This window comes from Acipenser ruthenus, chromosome 30 (assembly GCF_902713425.1).
Source record: "Acipenser ruthenus chromosome 30, fAciRut3.2 maternal haplotype, whole genome shotgun sequence".
In the NCBI taxonomy this organism is placed as follows: Eukaryota; Metazoa; Chordata; class Actinopteri; order Acipenseriformes; family Acipenseridae; genus Acipenser; species Acipenser ruthenus.
In genome coordinates this window covers 14,172,087-14,196,378 of record NC_081218.1, presented here as the reverse complement: position 1 = coordinate 14,196,378, position 24,292 = coordinate 14,172,087, and the positions used below count along the sequence as shown (strand labels likewise).

At 44.3% G+C, this 24,292-nt stretch overlaps 1 protein-coding gene across 1 annotated transcript; it reads right to left on the bottom strand.

The window, feature by feature from the left end:
• Positions 1–4,060: 4,060 nt before the first annotated feature.
• On the bottom strand, positions 4,061–24,070 carry LOC117964519 (sodium-dependent neutral amino acid transporter SLC6A17-like). The gene is made up of 12 exons (XM_059004896.1): positions 23,877–24,070; positions 18,248–18,705; positions 16,326–16,483; positions 14,740–14,866; positions 13,106–13,287; positions 12,775–12,885; positions 11,877–12,118; positions 11,152–11,344; positions 10,454–10,646; positions 9,334–9,493; positions 8,358–8,520; positions 4,061–8,244 (listed from the first exon to the last, which is right to left on the bottom strand). The coding sequence occupies exons 2-12, from the start codon at positions 18,540–18,542 to the stop codon at positions 7,870–7,872; spliced, it is 2,199 nt and encodes a 732-aa protein (XP_058860879.1). The 5' UTR covers positions 18,543–18,705; positions 23,877–24,070; the 3' UTR covers positions 4,061–7,869.
• Positions 24,071–24,292: the final 222 nt, after the last annotated feature.

Below are 24,292 nucleotides of genomic sequence, written 5' to 3'. Positions count from 1 at the left end.
GCATTAAGCCTGGACAGTATGCCAGCTAAACTGGATTGAATATCTAAAAAAAAAAAAAAAAAAAAAAAAAAAACCCAGAGAAGCGGTTAAAACAACCTGAGATCTGCCTGGGTCCTGTAAATCAAGCAGGCTCGATTGTTTCATCTCCACCTGATAGGCCTGCTCCTCTAAATCTCTACTTGCAGAGTGACTTCACTCCCAGGCATTCAGGCTGTCAGGTGAGACAGCTGGGCTGTAAATTTGCACCCTATCCCTAAAGGCAGACTAAATAAGGAATGCAAAATGAAATAATTGACTTACCCACTTATCATGTTATTTGGCTTCCAATTCTTGCAGTTTTTGCAATGATGTCAGTTTTTATTTTTGCATTAGAAGGAAGGCTGTACAGGTGTTGAAGGGGTTAAGTATTCTCTGAAGATAGTTTATAGCACAGACATGACAATAATTTTTCCAGCTAAGCTTTATAAGGTTGACACTCATGTCCTCTCTGTACGTGTGGATACTTTCAAAAAGCAATCTGAGATAGCAGCTCTCTGTTTCACATTGCAAGTTATGTTTTCCTCGGGGGCGTCTGGCATTTTCATAATGGCTGAATTGCCGCTTACTGCCTGATGGCAAGATGACAGGATCCATTTTCTACAGGGGGACAAATTGCACAGTGAAGATGCGTATTCAAGGCAATTTCTTAAATTGTTTTTTAAAAGCTACGCAAACTGTTTCTAAAAGCCGAGGAGAGTAATAAGACACGGTGCTCTCCGGACAGCCTCTCCGAGTGCTGATGATGGAACTCTCGCTTATATTCCGATGGAACTCTCGGAATAGGACAGCAGTCCTATTGAGGACAGCAGTGTGGGGTAGTGGTCAGGGCTCTGGACTCTTGACCGGAGAGTCGTGGGTTCAATCCCAGGTGGGGGACACTGCTGCTGTACCCTTGAGCAAGGTACTTTACCTAGATTGCTCCAGTAAAAACCCAACTGTATAAATGGGTAATTGTATGTAAAATAATGTGATATCTGTATAATGTGAAATGATGTATAATGTGATATCTTGTAACAATTGTAAGTCGCCCTGGATAAGGGCGTCTGCTAAGAAATAAATAATAATAATAAAATAACTCTCGCTTGCATTCCAATGGAACTCTCGCTTGCATTCCGATGGAACTCTCACTTGCATTCCGATGTTCTGCTTGTGGAATGCCGTTGCCAGCGTGTGTAACATGACCCTCGCATACACATTCACATGGAAATAGATTGGAGGGGCCAGTTCCATGTTGTCAGTGTGAGGGAGAGGACTTGATTTATATTGCAACCCCACCCATTACTCTTTCAAAGATGGAGACCAGTACACAGGTCTGGGAAAGATCATTCTGTGTCAATTGTAAGTATAAGACACCGGGCCCTATTCAAAAAATATGCTCATTACATTTGTAGTTCATGAAACCCTTTTCAAATCTCTTGGATATTTCACTCTCGTGGTTTATGATGTCACCCGAACCCCTTGATACAATTACAGCCTTGTCATTCGCTGCAGCTCATCCATTATTTTATATGTTCTATTGTTTCAAGGCACTGTTTAACCCATGAGAATGTTTGGAAACACTCTCTGAAAAACAGTCCTTATGAAAACATGCCTTAAAACAGTCCTTACACTTTTGTGAATTGAAACCATTGAATGCGCTCTTCCTGGTCCATCAATATAAACCAATCTGAAACCATACCACGTCTCTGAATTAGGGATCTCTTTTGGAGGGCTGTGCCTGTAACTAGCAGACTGCAGCTTCCAGTGATGTCAATCAGCTTGTTTCATGACCACTTCACCCATGAGATAAACCACGCCAAGCCAGTGCAGCCCATTGCCCGGGAGAGCTAGTGGCTGGCATTAGGGAAGCATTAAGGGCTCCAGCGAAGCGATCAGTATTCATGACGCGGCTTTACCCTCCTCATTTAGCTGTTCAAAATGCAGCACGTTACAGGGACCTGAAGAGCTCAGCGAATCTGAGACACTTTTAATAGAGCATCTGTATTCCAGTCCACGTGGCAGCCTGCTAGATAACACAGTGCCCTGTCTCTCGATCCTGGACTTCAGTAGCGCGTGTGTGACCCCTGCCCCTGCTGACAGGCATCGTCACAGTGTGTCATCCTGCATGGCAGTCCGCCTCTCCCAGCTCTTCTAATGGGAGCGGATTCAAATCTCCAGTTCTGTGCTGACGCGAGCATGCCTCCTGTGTGTTTAACAGAGGGGAGAAGAGTCAAATCAGAAAATGACCTAGAGGTTTACTAATGAGGGATTCCTATATTTAGAAGCTCCTGGCCACAATTCAGTTTTTAAGAAGAAAATCAAGTTCCATGGTCTCTTTTTTTTCATAGGGGACTAACGGGTAACCCTCACTGCATGTCAGTACAGTATTAAACACAGCAAGAGCTGCTCATATTTGAAATGACTCACTTTGGCTAACTTCCAATGACATGCAAGCAAATATTTCCAAACTGTCCAATTGCATGTAAGTAAATATATGTACTGTATTAAACATTAGCTGGCATTATGAAGTAAATAGCATTATGGTAATACTCTGTATTGCTTGTAATTGGCTTTCAACACAATTTAGTACGATGTACAATGTAATCTAGTCAGTAGCTAAAACAATCACATAACCCTTTATACAGGTATACCTTTCATTGCACGGTAAGCCAAGCTCTTCCAAAAATGTCAACTACCGTATTTTTATTTTTGTTGTTCAAAAGCGCCATCTAGTGGTCACAATGTGTGTTGCACCGTGCTTTACAAAGCAGCACTGAGACAGAGCGCAATTCCGGCAATGCCAGTAAATGCCCATTGCGATTACAATCACAGAGAGCAGGGAAAAGAGCAACGGCCCAGAAACGGATCGATTAACTTATCAATAATTCAGCCACTCCAAAACCACTGGACTGATTCCGGCTTTTTAAAAGACCGACCTTTCTTGCGTATTCGCTTGTGATAATAATACAGAAACACACATTTACTGCACATTGCAAGTCTCTATTCATTGAAAAATCTCAAAGCAAGTGCATGGAGATCAAATGGCAGCCAGTGCACAGCTACAACGCCCTCTCAGAGTGAAATCACCAGAACTCAAATCCTTTGAGGCGGCAGTGGCTGGCTGGTGGCTTACAATCTCTTTCATTACCACTAATTGACACAGCTGGAATATTGCTTCCTTTAAAGGGGAGTACTAATTAGCTTAATTAACTCAATTGTTTTGGCTAAACTCAGGACATGCGGCTCCCCTTTAATATGCTCAGTAAGTCAATTTGAGTTTATAACTATATTTTCTGTATCTTGTACTTGATTTTACTCTAAACCAAAACATATATATAGATTGTTTGCAATTGCACTTGTTTGAAATCGTTCTTATCCATTTAACTTACTGTGCGCTCTTAATGGAATTTACTCTTATAAGCAAATATCTTTACTAACTGCAAAAATACCAGGTTCTGGGTGATCTTAAGCGACAGCATCGTCTGCAGCAATCCTCTTCACTTCTTCTGCAAATCCCATTAGTAAAATATTTGTTTGCATTTGACAGCTGTCATTGCTGGTTATATAAATCCACTGTTTGAAGTGTATTGCCGTTAAGTACACTGTATAGACCTTAATGTGCCTGTCAGTACAGTCCTAATTGGTGTTATCATATTGCATTTACGTTAAGTGAACACTTTCCTTGTCAGCGATTCAAGACGTCATAATATAATAGAGCTCAGCGCGAGCAGGCTGCTGTACAGCGTCCAGGATTCTTTCTGTGTTTATAGGACACAATTCTTGATTGCTTTGGTTAAAAAGAGGTATTTTTTATCAGTGTTTATCAGTTACACCAACTTGTATAGTCTCTTCCAAAGCACTAACATGACTTTTCGAGTTCATGTCTTTAGGCGATGTGGTTTCACATGTATAATGTATGATGGAAACATTTTGCAGGTAATTTGATCCTGTCGGGACCGGTTGGAGAGATTTGGAGAGATTATTATTATTTGAAAACCAGCATCTCTCTTTTGTATCATATAAAAGAGCACAGCACAGGGTATTTATATAACAACAACAATTTTCTTTATTGACGTTTTTTTTTGGTAATATTGATAAGTAATTGTCCACACATTGTTTAAATACTGTACAATAACAATAATCATAATAATGAAAGACGCAGATACAGAATACTCATGTTGATTGGAAAGGACTAGATCTGTGCTTTGACTTTTACAGCAGGATTTCATTGAAGACTTGTGCTTTACGATGCCTGGCACTACACACAAACTCAGCAGGAAACACGGACACATCACAAATCACTACACGCTTTGGCCACAGTGGGGCACTGTTTCCCAGTGCATTCCCTGCCTTACACCGAATACAACAGCTGCTGAGGAATTTAATAAATCAACCACGGGTGCTTTGCCAGTACTGCGCAATAAAAGTCCAATCACTCCCACTTGCAACTAGCAGTTGGTGAAAATACATTTTATTATTTGGAGAGCCATTGAATGTTAAGTCTAATTTTGACTTGCTGCACATTGCCACCTGGTGGTCAAATATTGTAACTCTTTTATTCACCGAGCGTCCTAAATGGCTGCTGAGCTCTACGTTCTATAATAAAGACATTACCTAGGAAACAAAGGAACAACAGCCCATGTCTTTCTGCAAGAGAGCCTTTATTCCCACGCGACACTCCCTGGCCGTTATCACAACTACAGCACATGCCTCGGCTCTCTGTGTAGCTCTGTGATAAGGAGATATTGTACAGCGGTTGATGCGCAGCTGCAGTCAGCAACCAGGCACAAATGCAGCAAGCGTATAGTAGAACTGCGAGCAATCGGATTGGTTAAGCATGACGTCAGGGGGTTAGAATTCCTGAAGTTTGATGATCCAGTGTTTCATGATCCTATTGCACCCGCATCCACCAGATGAAACGGGGATTTTGCCTTGGCATTAGCGGTGTTCTGCTATACTTGGCGATCTTAGTTAGGTAAGAGATTCCGTATCAAGCAGCACGGCGGACAGGCAGTGCCTCGGGTGCGCAGATACTGAGTTAGCAGGTTCAGCACACGGCGCTGATCACTGTTTTTGCAGGGAGCTGCACGGGAGGAAATGCAACAGGCGCTGCTTGTGGTCCAAAGTCACCCCAACAACCTGACAAGAAGAGGGAACCTGCGCTTCGACAACACGTCACAAGAGTCTCGTTCCCATCAGAGGAAAGGACCTCGTGTGTCACGTGACATGTAGGACACGCCTCGGGGGGTGTAGTTTTAACCAAGGGGACCCTTATGTTTATGCCCGACCCCCTAAAACTTAATCTAACCAACTCCAAGACAGACCACGTATCTGTGATCCACCTAGGGGATTTAAACCACACGTTTAAAAAGATTCTAAAAGCTGAGAGAATGTATCCAATCACAGCAGTCCCTCAGTGGAAACCACGCCCCCGCCCCGCCCCTTGCTCCTCCCCTCTGATGGGAATGAGTCTTCATGCATCATCTGCTCTCCCCGCTTCGGGGTACGAAGGAAAGGCACCAAAACAAAAAACTATAAATATCTCCAAATATACAACGATATACATATAAATGTACAAGCGGATGAAAAGGTTCACCTTGTCACTTTACAGATCCCTTTCATCACTAACAGAATGTACACAGACATATACAGTTTAAATATACAACGATAGAAATATAATGCACACTATTGATTGATTCACTATTACCATTGCATCTAGCATCACGATAAAGAGGAGAGGAATGGCACTGGAGTTTCTATATCCCATTTCATTTCATTAGTTTAATTTAAAGGCATTGTGTGTGTTTACTATGGGTACTTCGGAGTCAAAAGCACATGGTCTTAGAGATTACAAAGACCTTTGAAACAAGCTAGTAATACATAAGTGCTATACTGAATATGGCAAACTCCTGTTAAGCCATGGGATGCATGGCAAATGCATAGAATAATGTGGGGGGGAAATGCATGGGAATTAGCCTCATTGTATCTGTTCATTTCTTTGCAAAAGTACAGGTCTTTTTAAAGTAAGCAAGCAGGGTTCAATGTCAGCATTGCATTGTGCAGCTGTATTCTTGTCCGCTGTAGTTACTAGAGTATAGCGGTCCTTAGCAGTATATTGCAGGCTGTTGATGGGTTTACTGTGCTTAATTAAGTAAGGATGGATTCGTGAGCTCTGTTCGGTCTATAAGGCATTGCCGTCTATATCTATTTGTGCTCGGAGTCAAAGCCACCAGTTTCTGTAATCCTGACTGCACAGCCTGTCTGGAATTTCTTCCAGGGTGTTGCTTCCTCTCTCCAGCTGGCAGACTCCGGGGCTCCCCTGTTATTCGGGATTGCTCTCCTCTCCTGGTACGGATTGTGCTGAGTTGTGCGATCTCCAGGGAGGTGCTATGCTTGTGCTTTTCTTCTGTATCTGTGCTGTCGGTTTGCTAACAACTAGGGAGAGGGCTGGCTTTGGGTTAGGGTTATACAACAGCACCAAGACGATAAATATTTCAGCTAATGCTTTTGTCTAAGTGTATTATTACAATGCTGCTCCATCCTGCAAACATTTCATTGTGTACCAGTGCCTTATAAATTAATAAAGCAATACATATCAATGTGCAATCAGGAAATCACTGTGATTGCCATTGTACAGTAAGAGGATTTGTATGTTAGTTGCCCTACGGTGGCAGAATATTGCACTGTCTCCAATATATTTAAGAGATTTACATTTTCTGAATATTTTAAATTCTGTACCTGTAGTTGGATTAGATTTTTTTTTTAATTCTATAGTAACTCCAGTGCCATTGTTTTTGATAAAGTGCACCAACTGGTTAATCAGACTTAACTGTTAATAAATGGAACGATCATTTAAAGCTGCTGTATCATATTAAACGTATTGGACTCCAGTGAAGTGAAATCGTCACTGAACTGCGCTTCACAACATGTGCTCTGCATTGCGTTAGCAAAGTCACCAGAGGCTTGGACTGTGGAAGCTGCCGAAGAAACAAGGTTAGGATTGCTCCACTCTTAAAGCACACCATGTGGCAGTGGATCCTGTGAGAGCGGTTAGCATTTTATCTAAGTAACTAACAGACCCCGAGACAGACACCAAACAGAATGGACCCTTCGGTGGGGGGGGGGGGGGGCATTAATGGTTGATCTCCTACTATCTAGGCTACGTATTTATTATATTACAACTGGACTTGGAAATGGGAAGAGGAGAAGGGCTCCTGTCCCTCCCTCTCCCTCCAAACCAACCCTTACAAAAACACCACAGCATGTCCCCCCTGAACTGCAGTACAGCGCAGTATTCTGGAGACAGTAACTTTGTGCGGCAGCACTCTGACTTAGTAATACTGCAAAAGAGTTTCTGACAGCAATCCCAAAGAAGGTACCAGACGAAACCTGTGTTAAAGACTAATCAAGATTATCATGTTAAAATACCACGTGCACCGTACTGTGTGAACGAAACATAAAGTGGTAATGTTACAAAACTAGTAACACACGACACAGGCACACTAACGCTAACAGTTACATCTGAATACATCTGAATCCACCTGTCCAGATATGCTTGCAATAACCATACCCTTTTCTAAAAGAACAAGGGGTCTATTTTAATGATCTAAGTAGTGTCTCATTCACTCTAGGTTAGTCCCAATGAGGTCTCCAGTATTTAACGACCCCCTTATTGACGGGAATCATTCAATCAGGAGCTTGAATAAGAGAACTAAGAGAGATCATTAAAAAGATGCTCTGATCGGAGTCTTTCAGTATCCAGGGCTGTAGGGCAGCTTTGATTGGTTACTGTGTCCAGAATACTGCAGCCTGTTTTGTTGGTAAGGGAAATGCCACCTGCTAACCTAACGATCATAGCTGGGACTCTGGCGTGGTAGGCATCAGGTAGCCAGTCCCATAGCGGCCATTGGGGCTGGTGTTGGTCGTCTCCAGGGACGAGGGGCCCTCGGGCCCCAGGTAGGAGCGGTGGTTTGGCATGGGGGAGGGGGCTTCACTGGGCACCTTGCTGAGGATGAAGCGGGTCTCGTCGTTGTCCTCCAGGTTGGACATGTCCTTCATCATCATGCGTCCCTTCTTGTAGGAGACGGACAGGGTGTTGGAGCCGTCGGAGAGCAGGTGGAACTGGCGGGCGATGAAGACCACAGGCACGGGCAGCATGGCCAGTGTGATCAGGGTGAAGCACATCCCCAGGGCCCAGGGGGGGTAGCTCTGGAACCGCTCGCTAGCCTGCGGAGGGGGGGGGGGGGGGGGAGACAGGAGGGAAGGCGGTTCAAAGCTCCAAAACTACAAGTGCAGACGAGCTGGCTCCCATGTTAACGCATGCTTTGAAACTGGCTCACCGTCTCCTCGTTCCAGGCGCTGTACCCAGGAGGGCTGAGGCCCATCTGAATGATGCTGGTGAACATGAGCACCACCAGGCACAGGGGAGACACGTACTTCCACATGTAGAAATAGAAGCAGGACGGCCGGAACCCCAGCATTTCCGTTAGGTCCTGCATGAACCTGCACATCAAGATCAAGACAAACGCTCGATGCAGGCAGCACGCTCTCACATGACTGCAGTGCCAGCCTCTACTGCGATCACATAAACATGCCTTCACTTTGAACACGGCAGGATTGCATTGGGCTGACTATCGATTACAATATGCGGGCAAATTTATTAACCACTGATTCTTATAAGCTGTTTGAGATATTTCTTCTAGGTTAGGATAAAGGGCAATAAACGCAATAGAAGCATAGATATTGGATTATTTTACTGATCTGAAGGACAAAACATTAAGCTGCAGTGTATTAAACATATCTCGTTCGCCACAGTTTGAAATAACGTGTAGTATTTAGTTTCAGAAAATGGCCTTTTATAGTGACCTGATCATCAGCGTGTGACACCTGCTGGTGAAACATGGTATTTCAGTAGTAATCTGTGGCAATCCAGTTTCTAGTCTGATGCCCTCTAGTGTGCAGAGAGTGCAGCACAGATTAACTAAACTGCATATCGCATCATACTTCACCGTTATTACAGCTGTCCATTGCTACCACTCTAAGTCATACTTCTACAGCATTTGCTCCACTATTTAATTCACTCCCATTTCAGTGCTCAGGAATCCTTTATAATAACGAATAACCTATATTACTAACCCTATACAAGTAGTGAGGCTCTAGTGTTTGTTAAACCCAGAGCTTGTTAAAGACTGGCCTGTCAGCTAGTGTTCCCATGGAGTTAGTGAATTGAAGGCTTTGTGAATAGACTAGCCTGGGGGGGGGGGGGGGGGTCGAGGGATGCTGTGTTTGCCCTGTGCTCGGATGTAAACCTCTTACTTCTCTGTCCCGTAGAACCAGGCCACAGAGATATTCTCCAGGATGACGACGATGGTGAGGGGCAGCGTTGCGGAGTAGTCGTCGAACATGGTGACAAAGTAGTTCCCTGAGCGCTGGACAAAGAGCAGGCCGATCAGGAAGGCTAAGGTGCAGCAGCACACTGTGGGAGGAGTGGGGGAGACAGAGCAGGGAGTTACAGCAGCACACTGTGGGAGGAGTGGGGGAGACAGAGCAGGGAGTTCCTGATCAACAAGGTCAACGCACAAAGAGGCTGGAAACAACAAGGCGAAGGCTCTATAACTGGGATGGTATTGGGGGATGGTGTTCTATGATGGTGTTCGGGGATGGTGTTCGGGGATGGTGTTCTATGATGGTGTTCGGGGATGGTGTTCTATGATGGTGTTCTATGATGGTGTTCGGGGATGGTGTTCTGGGATGGTGTTCTATGATGGTGTTCTGGGATGGTGTTCTATGATGGTGTTCGGGGATGGTGTTCTATGATGGTGTTCTATGATGGTGTTCTGGGATGGTGTTCTATGATGGTGTTCGGGGATGGTGTTCTATGATGGTGTTCTGGGATGGTGTTCTATGATGGTGTTCTATGATGGTGTTCTATGATGGTGTTCGGGGATGGTGTTCTATGATGGTGTTCGGGGATGGTGTTCTGGGATGGTGTTCTATGATGGTGTTCTGGGATGGTGTTCTATGATGGTGTTCGGGGATGGTGTTCTATGATGGTGTTCGGGGATGGTGTTCGGGGATGGTGTTCTATGATGGTGTTCGGGGATGGTGTTCGGGGATGGTGTTCGGGGATGGTGTTCTATGATGGTGTTCGGGGATGGTGTTCTGGGATGGTGTTCTATGATGGTGTTCTGGGATGGTGTTCTATGATGGTGTTCTGGGATGGTGTTCTATGATGGTGTTCGGGGATGGTGTTCTATGATGGTGTTCGGGGATGGTGTTCGGGGATGGTGTTCGGGGATGGTGTTCTATGATGGTGTTCGGGGATGGTGTTCTGGGATGGTGTTCTATGATGGTGTTCGGGGATGGTGTTCTATGATGGTGTTCTATGATGGTGTTCGGGGATGGTGTTCGGGGATGGTGTTCTGCTGTGTCGTACCCGTGAAGATTTCCTTGCGCACTTTGAAGGTGTCCACGATGGGCGTGATGATGCCCTCCATGGTGCCGATCATGCTGCCCAGCCCCAGGTTAATGAGCATCAGGAAGAACATCACCGACCAGAAGGGGGAGCCTGGGAAGTGCGTCATGGCTTCTGTGAAGGCGATGAACGCCAACCCTGTCCCCTGGACAGCCTGAGAGAGAGAGAGAGACAGTGAGACAGAGACAGGGAGAGAGGGATAGGGAGACAGAGACAGGGAGAGAGAGACAGAGAGAGAGAGAGACAGGGAGAGAGAGAGAGACAGGGAGAGAGAGAAAAAGAGAGACAGAGACAGGGAAACAGAGACAGGGAGAGAGAGAGACAGAGAGAGACAGGGAGACAGGGAGAGACAGGGAGAGAGCGAGAGAGACAGTGACATAGTGAGACAGAGAGGTGCTGAGGCAAAGAGAGAGATTATTAAGATCCACCTCTGTTAAGATCACTACAGAACAGAAATATGACCTCTTGCAGAGCAGTTTCACCCATTCCTGGCTGTACAACGAGCTTCATTAACCACAGCGTACAGGTAACAAGCTCAGGTATGTCGCATTAAACTCAAAACCAGGATTGAAACAAACCGCTGTGCAATGGGAGCCTCATTCCCGCCCATGCATTAAAACAGCCCACTCCACGGTGCTATTGAAGCCAGACCAGCAGACCTTGTTCAGCTCGTCCTCCAGCTGGCAGGGCTCCAGCCCCAGCTCAGAGAAGCTGCCCTCACGCACCGTCCGGATCACGCCGTACATCTCTGTGTAATCCTGCGCCGTCAGGTGAGAGAAGTTCACATGCGGGGGGATCAGGTCGTGGCTCAGAACTTTGGAGTTCAGGTAGCCCATGATCTTCTCAGCATTGCTGCAGAGGGCCAGGGAACACTGCAGTTATTTACCAAGTGGTTTTAACTCTGTTCTTCAAGATCATTTTCAACTGTGTTTACTGTGTGAACAAGTTGATATGGATAAAATAGAGAGAAAAACCCAGGACGGGCTACAGTCTAAAACAGCAGTCTGATTCATGGTTACAGAGTCAGTTATTGAAATATCATGACATGGAAATATATATATATATATATATATATATATATATATTTTATTGGAGCTGCAGGAAACTACCAAGTCTCAAAAAAATATAGCACACCTATGAATTATGAGCTCCAATAATGCACAGCACGTCTATTGACTGTTTATTAAACACGTAACTAAACTTCAGCACACTGTTAAATTGCACATTCATTAAATACTTATTTACGACACATTCTTTTTTCTCTTTGATCACTCCCTGGTCACCGGCGGGTATGGCTCTTTTTAAACGTTTGACCAGCTCTGCTCTTGTGTGATCTCCAGGATGAGAAGAGGGCTCCCCCTGGTGCCCAGAAGGCGGTACTCACTCCACGACACACTTCTCGTTCATGAGGTTAGCTTTGAACCCGAGCACGGCGAAGACGACGAGCGTGGCCAGCACGGAGGTGACGAAGTTGATGATGGAGACGAGGGCTGCGTCGAAGTGGCAGTTGTTGTCCTGTTTGTTGTAGCTGGAGAAGGCGATCACGCCCCCGAAGCCCAGCCCCAGGGCGAAGAACACCTGCGTGGCTGCCTCCCTCCACACCTGCGGCTCCAGCATCTTCTCCAGCTGAAACGAGACCCAGCCCGGCCGCGGTCAAACAGCGACATTCACCTCAATTCATTTCCCCCGAATCCGTTATGATTTCTGCAACACTTCTGAGCACTGCCCAACCACTGTTAATTCAACTCGCTGTCCTTTGGATGAGAAGTAAAATCGAGGTACTATTGGAAGTGACTCTGCAGCAGCAGTTGTGATGCATAGTTCACCCCCTAGCCTCTGTAAGTCGCTTTGGATAAAATCACTAAATGACTAATTAATAATATATGCCTTTACCTGGCTCTGAGCTCTCAAGCTCACAACAGCTATAGAGAAAACGCCAGTGACTCGTTATAGCAGATACAGGATCCACACTTGAAGCATCGTGATGTGTGGAACTATACTTCAGTGGTCCATCTTAGGGGGCTGAATAACAGTTTTGCAAACTGATCAGGTTTGGAATAAGTATTTTAAAATTGTGATTTACGTTTTTTTTCAATGCGCAGATGCTCTTAAGAAGCATGCATTTAACCACACAAGAGGTCAAGCTGTTAAAGAAAGCTTTGGAAATTAAACATGGAAGCAACCACTAGAGGGCGGTAACGCACTGTCTGTGGTCTTGACTCACTCTGAGAGGTGTCTGTGGGAGGCTTGTCCTGCGGGAAAGGGGTTCTCCGTGTACTCACCCTGGGTGTGAACATGTGGGCAATGCCGTCCACAGCCCCCCTCAGCAACAGCCCTCGAACCAGGAAACAGAGGAGCACCACGTAAGGGAACAGAGAGCTGAAATACATAACCTGCAGAGGGGGAGGCAGAAGGATCTCATTAGATACCCTGACGTGACTAAAGCCAACGCGATAATTGCACAAACTCTAACACTTGCATTCTCCTGTGTGCAGTTCCCATTTCTTGATTTTAAAATCATACCGGGTGGAACGACAGCACGCTAGGTAAAGTTATTTTCTTGGAAAATGCATCAAGCACTGGAAGTGATCCCAGGCAGCTCCCCCAGCTCACCTTCCCTGAGGACTGGATCCCCTTGATCATGGCCATGCCCACGACGATCCAGGCTGCCAGCAGGCACAGCGTCATCCTCCAGTTGAGCCCCCCGCTCTCCGAGATGGAGTTGGAGATGTCCAGCGCCTCGCGGTACCAGAAGTAGGTGGTGGCCGAGCTCTTGTCGCACTCCGGTTCCACGACTACGGACGACAGGGGGGAGAATGAACACTTGAGGGGGGGCAGTATGAGCTGGAGGGGGGGGGGGGGAGAGGATTTGGGGCAACAGCTAGGGTTACCAGACGTCCCGGAGAAAAGGCGTCAGAAACAAAATGATTCAATCGTCCCGGTTTTGCTATAGGGCAGCAGTGTGGAGTAGTGGTTAGGGCTCTGGACTCTTGACCGGAGGGTTGTGGGTTCAATCCCTGGTAGGGGACACTGCTGCTGTACCCTTGAGCAAGGTACTTTACCTAGATTGCTCCAGTAAAAACCCAACTGTATAAATGGGTAATTGTATGTAAAAAAATAATGTGATAACTTGTAACAATTGTAAGTCGCCCTGGATAAGGGCGTCTGCTAAGAAATAAATAATAATAATAATAATAATAATAATATTGTTTTTTTAAAGTAAAAAAAAAACTGCATCAGTGTGCTCATCAAGTTGACAGCACAGTCATTCATTAGGTTGTGTTAGCGCCATTCAAAACTAACAAAAACCATCTTATGGATTAGTTATAAGTGTGATTATGTGTATGTCGCATGTTTAAATGGTAACAGCGGATCTATTTTTGCATAAGGTAAATAAGGGGCACCCTTCTATAGCAGCACTATGCTTAGCCACCATACGAAACCACCAGCACCCCTTCATACACAGAGACACTTGCTTTCCCCGAAGGTCACCCATCCATGTACTGACCAGAACAACCTGGTTTCAGTTCCGAGAGCTTGGCATGATCACACGCCTTGGGGGTATGACTGGCAACGCACAGCAGCTCTCAGGCGAATGCATCCTGCATGCTGGGACTGCAAGATAGAGTCCCTGCGGCATGGCTTATTCCAGGGAGCACTGGGCTGGTGATGGATTGGGTTTGTCAGGTGGCTGAGCTGCAGGGAGAAGCAGCTTCACACACAAGAGCACAGTAAACCTGCAGTCCTCCCACACGCCTTAGAGGGCCCTGCATTGGAATACGGAAACGCAACCTAAAAATGCAAAGCAACAGAGATCTGGACAATGACACAGAACACCCTGTCTGACCCGTAGCAAAAGAGATGCAAGGATCATGCAACTCAATACAAGGTTAAAGCAAGTATGACACAAAGTATACCAGGGCGTTGCAAGGGATGCATGGATCACTCAAGGACTTTGTGCTAATCAATTTAAAGTTTTGTGCAAGGTATGCATGAACTCCTTACTTGTATCAGACTTGCATGTCTCGCTTGTTTCTAGTGTAATCCTTGCATTTCATTGGTATGGAGAATGAAAGGTGAATAGCAACAAGGGGGAGGGGAGTTAGGCAAACATTTTGTTTAAAAAAAATATTAATAGTAGCGTTTAAATAATAGCTGCTCCTGCGGTACTTTGCTTCAGGTGGAATTTCAATCTGTGCGCTTTTCTCATTGCCTATATAGGGCTCCACTGGGTTTCTCACACTTACTGCTCAGTGATCCATTCTTAACCAGGGGGCACTCGCTCCAGGGCAGGGGGTACTGGAACGACTTGAAGAAATAGAAGATGCTCCAGCCAATGATCACGTTGTAATACAGACCCACAAAGAAGCACACCTGCAGGGGGAGCAAAGAGGAGACCAGGGATTAGAGTGAAGAGCTGCTGTACCAGATCCAGGACAGGGCTGACAAGCTGCCCTACACTACACACGCTCCCACACACAATCACATCTCAACCTGCTTTCTTCATGTCCCCTCAGTTTGACTCCAAGACGCTGTTGAGGGAGGCAGGGTGTTGAGTGATTACTTGTGCAGATTATAGAGCTCCCAGCCTGACTCAATAATTTTAACTGGGCTGCCCACATAGGAGGCTGTGTGGTTCAGTGGTTAAAGAAAAGGGCTTGTAACCAGGAGGTCTCTCGGTGACCCTGAGCAAGTCACTTCACCTCCTTGTGCTCCGTCTTTCGGTTGAGACATTGTTGTAAGTGACTCTGCAGGTGATGCGTAGTTCACACACCCTAGTCTCTGTCAGTCGCCTTGGATGAAAGTGTCTGCTAAATAAACTAATAATAATATTTGAATATTGTGCTGTACTGGCTGGATATAAAACAAAGGCATTTAAATGCAAAACGATGTTCCAGTTGGCCTGAAATTCCATATTCAATGTTGTGCAACAGTGAAGGTTGAATAATTTAAATATGTTCTTTTCAGGATTTCTAAGCTGGGCTTTTTAAAATGTATTTATAGCTGCTCAGCTCCCCTGTGTGGCATCTATTTACTGCACACCAGACTGAAGAGCACCGTGCGTGTGTGTATATATAACGTGCATATGTATATAACATTGCTTCCTTATCCAGTACATAGGGAGCATAAAATAATTCCACTTTTGAGGTGTCATTTTGTTGTTTCTTTGATTACATAATGTTAAATCAAAGATATAGATTATGTTCATATATATATATTTTGGTATTATTATGTCTCAATCTAAAATTCTAGGTGATGCAAAACTTTTGGCCATAGCTGTATACTTCCTTCTTCCTGGTACCATATCACTTCCTGTGGACCCAGGAAGCAGAAGTGTACCAGGAAAAGACCAGAAATATAAGGGGACCAGTGAAGATGTAATGGTCTTTGATAGAGCAGGTTTACAAGAGATTTTTATTGCACATGTGTTTATGTACAGTGGGCACCATTTCATTTACAGACAGAAGGATCTATATAAATGGTTTAAATTTGGATCTGTATTAACACGATTTTCATTAAGCTGTCGAAAAGCCAGAGAAAGCAGTGCCAGGAAATTGCACTTCCATTTTTAGAAGTGGATGCATAGAGAGAGAGTTAGAAACAGTAGCTTGACTGCTGACACCGGCTCTGACGCATCGCTGGAAGCGCTTGCTTTCATATTCCTTAATCAAAAACACATTCCCAACTGTTTATTATAAAAGCATGGCATGGGGAGAATGCATCGATAAACAGCAGCGAGGAAGGAGTTTGTCAAGAGGAGAAGAAGAATGAGAGAAAGAAGGAGGAGAGGAGATAAAGGAGAAGAAGGAGATGAATCCAGCCCCCCTCTCACCATGCAGCTGGAGAAGCCGATGCCCCCGAGTCGCGGGCACACGTAGTTCCACACCCCGATGCTGCCCCGCCGGATCCTCTGCCCCACCGCCAGCTCCAGGAAGAACAGCGGGATCCCGATGATGATGAGCAGGATGAAATACGGGATCAGGTAGGCTCCTGCAACGAGCGGGGAGACCGACAGTGAGCCGGGGCTCCCAGGTAAATCGGGCTCCACATTACATCTCACTCTCGTTCTTACTGTACGGACAGGAGACCTTCACAAGCTGCCAAATTCATGATCGCTAATATCCCACACCTCCAGAACAGGAGGCAGGGAGAAGAAGGGCCAACTGAGCGTTGATATGATAAACCTGTTACCGGCCTGGATAAGCCACTGTATTTTACACTGGGGAGTGATTCCCTAGTACTGTAAACGCCATATAAATAAAGCCCTTATCCCTGCAGGGTACAGATTGATCAAATCAATGCAAAGCACTTTTCTATTCTTAGTGTCGTTGTCCCCCCCATATTCCTTAATCAAAAACACATTCCCAACTGTTCATTTTAAAAGCATGGCATTGGGAGGATGCATCGATAACCAGCAGCGAGGAAGGAGTTTGTCAAGAGGGCCGTCTGACTTCTGGAATCAAGGCCTTGCTTGCAGCCCAGTCAGTTCCAGTCCTTGAATCATGCACAGAGAAAGAGGCTAATTAAAAAATAATGAGACGGGCTGAAGAGATTGAGTCATAAGCTGTTGGGATTCACTTAAAAAAAAAATCAGTTGTTTTTTTCTTTAAACATGTCATCCAACTTTAACACATGAATTACAGTACAACAAGGCACAGTAAAGCAATGGCATCAATGAGCTACACTCCTGTATACAAAAGGTAACAAGTGTCTTTGTTAAATCATAAATACAGTGCAATTCCATGTAGTCAATGTACTTGTATTTTAAAGGGTATCTATAAAAAAATACAGATAACAAGAGGAAAGTGTGTGTAGAAAGAAAGAAAGAAAGAAAGAAAGAAAGAAAGAAAGAAAGAAAAAAGAAAACAGGTTCTCCAGACAACTTGCCTTCCAGTCTGTTAAACATTGAGTTCCCAGATCCCATTACAATCAATCAGAGGGAGCCGTTAAGAGCTGGGGGGGGGGGGGGGGGGGGGCGGGTCATGTGTATTCTATTTCCTTATTTCCCAGCGTGGCAGTGGCCTGTGTCCCATGGATGAATGGAGACGCTCAGGGCAGGCAAACCGCTTGAACTAGACTTTCCATTAATCTGATCCTAATTGTGTGACAACGGGCAAATTAGCAGCTGAGCTGAGAACACAGAAATCTCAGCACTGGCCGTTACTGGCAGATCAGAGCTGGCAGTCGTGCAGAGATCGTTGAAAGAGATAACAATCTTCTCGCTAGTAACGGAAGGCTGTTGTCTACCATGACATTCGCAAGGTAATTGCTGCAGTGTTTATAAAACGAGAAACACTGGGGCTGTTTTCTTCAACCACTACAATACTCTTGCGCCTGCCTTTCAAAATCTAACATTACTGCAGGGACAGTCTCCACAATAACTAACAGCTCACTAACATTATCTGGCTCTGGGGATGCAGTATTATAAAATATAGCAGACTCTGATATTGACTTGTCAATGTTCTAGATGTATATGATGACTCATTCAGGGTCAGAAAATCTAATATAAAGGAGTTACGACATGGTCTGGAGATCCTGAGATTTATCTTGTGACCTCGGCATACCAGATTTATTAGGAGGGCTGTGCTGGGACTCGCCTTTAAGCATTCATTAATGTGCTGATTTCAAAAACAAGAGAAGCACATGTGTAACATTTATAAGACATGTATTTCCATGTCCTTAACAAGCACTTGAGATCACCAGATAAATGATCTCAACATAAATGATCCCCAGTGGAGACAGCTGCTCCCTCACCTCCTCCGTTCTTCTGGCACAGGTAGGGGAATCGCCACACATTGCCGAGCCCCACAGAGAAGCCCACCTGGGCCAGGATGTACTGGAGCTTGCTGTTCCAGGCTGGCCGCTCCTCTCCCGGGTCCTGGGGCTCCTCCACATCCTTGTTCTTGCGCGGAGGCGGTGGCACGCCCCCCACGTTCAGCGCGCTGCTCTTGTAATCCAAGGGCTCCTCGAGGGCCAGGAGGTCAGCCACGGACTCAGTGACGTGCTCATTGCTGTGCTCGCGCTGCGTCACTTTGCTGTTTTTAGGCATTTGGGACACGGAACCCGACCAGATTCTAAAACCTACAGCAATAAGGGACGCGGGGACAATGTGGCAGCTTGCTGGCTTGTTTGAAACAGAACAGACAGCTCCGGGCAGTTTTCTGGGGTTATTTTTTTTCTGCTTGTTGGTTTTCGTCTTCGTCGCTGTGTCTCTGAAGAAGGAAGATAAAAATGAAGATATTGTGCTCATTAATCTCTAGGTGTTTACTTTACAGCAGACGTTACAGTATTAGTAGGAGCAGCGGCAGTTGCAGTACCAGTAGTGCTACAAAAAAACAATATTTGGAGGACAACCATAAGAACCAAAGGGTCACAATTAAACTCTTTTCTGCATTTACATTTCAATTGATCTTTTCCTTCATTCGTTTTTGCACTTGGAGCGAGTGTTGTCACCCCCAGCGCTTGCATGCTACAGGATCCGGCCAGTACCAGCATATCTAATTATACTTTTCAACTGGGGAATCTCTTAATTGAGATATCTGTATTTGTGTATGACAGGGAAAGCAAGCTCCCAGGAGGAGAGAGAGGAAACAGGGGAGTTGTAGACGTAGCACGTGATAAAGACTTCTCAACAGCAAGCAAAGGCAGCAATGTAACAGCAATGGGACACACTTTACATTGAGTGTCTCTAGTTTCTATGCATCCTACTAGAGCACAACATGAATGACCCTTTCACTCATGAAGATGGCTGTAATTGGATAAACCAGTACTTCATGAATTTCGATGGTGCATCCTCTAAGCATAGGCTCATGCCATTGGGATGCCATCGATGTCAAACAATGAATACAATGGAGTAGCTGGGTGCTACTACTGCCCCTTGGCACAGAGCCATTGTATTGGCATGGCCGGCGGCACTGTAACTGCATGGCCGATGAATATTATTTGGTTAGGGCATTTACTGGGCTCTCTTTATAGTGTGATGATTCATTGAAACTAATCGCCAGCTTATTTCATCAAAGCTATTCCCAGATGGTGCCTGTGAGGAGCTGATGCTCTGTGTAAATATTCATTACAGTGTAGGATGTCAGTGGTTGCTCAGAGCGCAGAAGGGAAGGGCAGATAAAGGACAGGAGGGAGAGTGTGAGATCTCTCTTCCTTTCTCACTGGCACTCCAGACCCCCCTTCGACACGGTCCTGTCCTGAGAGCAACTTGCTTTACACCCCCCACCACCATCATCCCCCACTGCGCAGCAGTGTCACCCATTCCAGGTTTAACTAGTAGTTTGATTAGCCATTGTGTATAGGTAACAAGCTCAGGTGTGTCTTATTAAACATAGGAAAAGCCGAAATGGATCAACCAGCGATGAAATATTTCCATCCCTGCACTACAACTTGCTATACATAACAACCAAAAGATGCACAGAACTATAGGTCACATCCTTCAAACTTATTAACATGGTAGAGGGTCTACTGATAGTCTTAAAAAATACACACCATCTTACTTGTCTAAACGTGTCTTTCTTGTTCTGCCCTAATATTATACACACTAGACCAAAGAAAAAGGAGAATATCTTTTAGGAGATATACTGGTGACATTATCTGTCAGGTTGCTAGGCAACACAGCATTTCAAAACCCTCAGCTCCCTGCTTAATCTGCACAGCGACACCCTCCCTTTCTACACTAGTGGGTTCCCAGCTAATCCAATGCTGGGATGTGAGGATGGCTTCTGTCTCCCAACAGCTGCCCCTGTTTACATCTAATCGATTACAAAATTCCCCAAATATCCTGCATGAACGCCTTTGGAAGCTTTCCATAGGTTTGGGGAGTTTAAATGGCATTCTGTGCTTGCTATTACCCCCTTCAGTGAGTTCAGGTATAATTGTACAGTACAATGCTATACATCATAAATGCATATGTGTTTTTGAAAATCTTGTCTAGCCTATAAAATTCTGAAACTGTGATTGAAGGAGTATTATGATTTTATAGCATTTGGTGACTGATACCGCTATTAAAATCAAGCTAAAACACAAGTAAAATGACAATAATATACGGCTGCACACCTGAAAAATAAAAGCTAAATCTTATTGTGAAAAAAAAAAATCTTATTGTGATCCTCCCGTCAAGCTTCCCCTATTCCCAGACTCATGATTCCTTTCCATGTATCGGCTGAGAGATAAACACAGTCTGAGGAAAGCCATGCATCAAAACACACAGCAGTATACAACACAGGAGACACTGCCATCACAGCATACGCAAGGGCGGACATTTATTTATATATGAATTACATTTAAAATATGTTTATTCTGCTCACTATGTGTCCATTGAGATATCTGCCATTCCTTGAAAACTCATAAAACACTTCTGGATTTCATTTAGCAGTCTGAGATACAGACGCTCGGACTACTGTGTACTTTTCAATGACTAATTGATATTTGATTCCAGCTATCTTGCAAAACTACCAAACAACTAACTGCTCTAGGACTTATATCCTAATAAGGTGGACAATTTGCTTTGTATTGCATGTTAAAAACAGATGAAACTACTGCAATAAGAAAAGACGCTGACTTACAAACATGACATCAAAGCATTGCCTCGCTTTCAACCAACCTTCTTCCTTTTGCATAGCAACCAGATGAAAAAAAGGACTCAAAGAAGGTCACTGCTATTGCTGTGAATGAGGAAAAGGGTAGCCTGAACCCTTTGCACATTCAAAACCCTTTCAAATGAATTAGAGCAGGAGTGGCCAATTAGAGTGGTTCTTCCACTCCTGGTCTTTGTTCCAACCAGGTTCTATATTTAATTGAACCAATTACACCTCCATCCAGACCCTGAAGTTGTTCATTATCTTCATTGTACCTATAAAACCTGGAGTGGAATGCTGGTCCTCCAAGACTGGGATTGGACACCCCTGAATGAGAGCAATACTCAGCCCTAGTAAGCAATGTGGTAATGTGTTCCTAGGCCTGTCCAGTTGATGTATTTTCTGACCTTCAGCTCAACGCTAGTAAGACACGCTTACAAACGAGTCATGTGCTCTAGAACTCTGGCCTGGATTCAAATAAAATGATGGTGGTACCCTAGCCATTATAAAGTACAGCTTTGATTTAATTCAGGGCTCAGTGTACAGAACTCACAACATCATCATCACCTGTTCTGGTGAGAAGTATCCCTGTATTAACAAGCCTAAATATATGCTATTCGCTTTTGAACAGCCTGTGCTTGTAATAAACCTAATTAAAAAAAAGGTGTACAGCACCTTGTAATTTCATAATGCATGGATGACTATATACATGCAGTGAACCAAAGGCTGTATCATCACTACAAATATGTTATCTGATAAACAAATTAAACATGACAAATACATGCGTTTTATGTAATCGTTTTTGTACTTGCATCTTTAACTTAACTGTTACTAAGGACATAAAGTGCGATAACATTAAACGGAAAGGAATGGGTTGCTGTTATCAGTCACTAAGGACGCACCTTTCACTTGTTTCCAATGTAAATCAAGTGATGGGACTCTTGCTCTATGGACAGTACCTAAATAATGAGGTTTTGTCACGTGTTGAAAACGTGCTGTGAATGACGTGCGAATGGCTCGCGCATGTTCAATGTGTTCATCGCGTGTCATTTGTGGGCCGTGTGGAAGTCGGTGAGTTCAAAACCATGTTACTTAGTCCAACCAGCGCTTTAATTACTGAATTTGACCCCTAGGTTAATTAAAGAATTAAGACCAGGTTATTTTAATTAGGACCATGGCTGGGAAAAAAAGGGACTATACTAGAATGGACTGAAAGGGTTTAGGCCCGGTAATAGAAGTTGTGAATTTAGACAAAAGAAAATGGCCTTTAAAAACGATCGGTTATCTCATCATATCTTGAAAGGCCAGCTATAGCATAACATATCGATGTAGATCAAATCTAATTTTAGCATGAGAAGATTCTTGAATGCTTAAATGCCCTGCCTTTGGTACCTCAGCGTCTTCAGTGCAGCCGCATTTTAGCAAGCGGGTGATATCTGGGCCTATCTATGTGTAAATTAATTCTATCCCTGTAAACGCGCTCTCTGGTACTTGCTCACCCGCAAATCGATTCATTCACCGACAAATATGATTTGAGTGCAATAAACTAGTGGTTTATCAGGAGGTTTAACACTGCCGTGACAAGATTACAGATCACGGGTGTCTCTTAATTGACTTACAATTGTAATGCAATAGCCATTTGCTAAGCTGTTAACCAAATTAAGCCCACCGGCGAGGTAGCGACTGCTTATTTACCCAACAAAGGTGTTGATTGGGGTTATAGGTCAAACGTGCCATGGACTCGCCTTGTTAACGAATCCACAAGCTTGAAGTAAAAAGACATGTACTGGTGATCTCACAGCTGCATGCAAGCAAGCAAGCCATCTCCGCTCCCCAGATTCACCAGGGGAGCCCAGAGATTGATACAAGCTCGTGCATTCATTAAATCAGCACCATGCATGTTTGTCAGCAAACGGCAACGATGCACCCGTGTGTTCAGGTGTGGTATTAAATGTGAAGGTTGTTATTCTGTTCATGAAATACAACAAGCTGCAATGTAAAGCAAATCGCCATTAATGTATATGAATGAAACGTGGTGCTCGTATTGCCAGTAACGGTACACGAGTCTTCTTTTAAACGATATCACAATACAGCACAGCGGTCATTGGAGTATGCATGTGCAGGGTAGAAGCACGGCTCATTATCAACGAATCAAAACTGTTTTATACTCCAATAATCGCCACCTACGCTGTAATCTTAACAATGAAGACCGTAAGTGAATCAGAGTGCTTCAGGCTTGAATCATACACAGGCTTCAAGGTCAAAAGGGACGCGACACAACAACATAAACAATGCAGACAAAGAGGATTCTGTCAAAAACACAACACATCTTACTGCACCGTTAATCAAAATGCGATCTGAGCGCCACATTAACCAATCAACAGTTAACAGAACGATCAATAGGTTAACTGATCCGTCCCCACAGCTGCAATTAATCTCGCGTAAAATAAAACACATCGTTGTCATTTGTAACAATTGGATAAACCATGCCATTGCAGTGCATTAAAGAGAAAGATTCTCTAACGCACTTGGCAATGCACTCTGTACCTCCTTTTCGCAATCAAACGCATCTACTGTGCTCAAGGTGAGGGTGAACTCTGTTTCCTAGCAACAGTACTGGACTTTAAAATCAGATCGAGAGCGTTTATTTATTGCAACCCGATCTTTTCTAACTAAAGCATCATCTTTATTTATACCAGGGTTCTCTCCAAAGCAGAGCAATCGCTGCGGCCACACATTTACACAACCGTGATGCTAAAACAATAGAGACATAAATCAAGGTGATCTCACGTTCGTCTTACCTTAACCCGATGCTTACAAAGACAGCCCGGTTTCCTTATAGAAATAATTCTGCGAATCAATTAGATTCGCTGGAGAAGAAGGTATGATAACGTAGTAAACCTACTCACAGCACAGCTAAAAGCCTGGCTTCCAGAACTGAGCACAAGATGCAAGTATCACATGTACCCTCTACAGGAATTGACATGCAGTGTGCGATGCAAGCACTCTCTGACGCAAAAGATTGCTGCCCGGTCGCACTTCCTATTATTAAAAGCTAATAATAGCACAACTCTTTTCATATATATATATATATATATATAAATATATATATAACATGGAAAACACGTTTCCATCGACATTTTTTTTATGGCGATCAAAATAAATCGAAATGCAATCAGGTGTTTTGTATACATATGTGTTTTAAAAACAGTGAGTC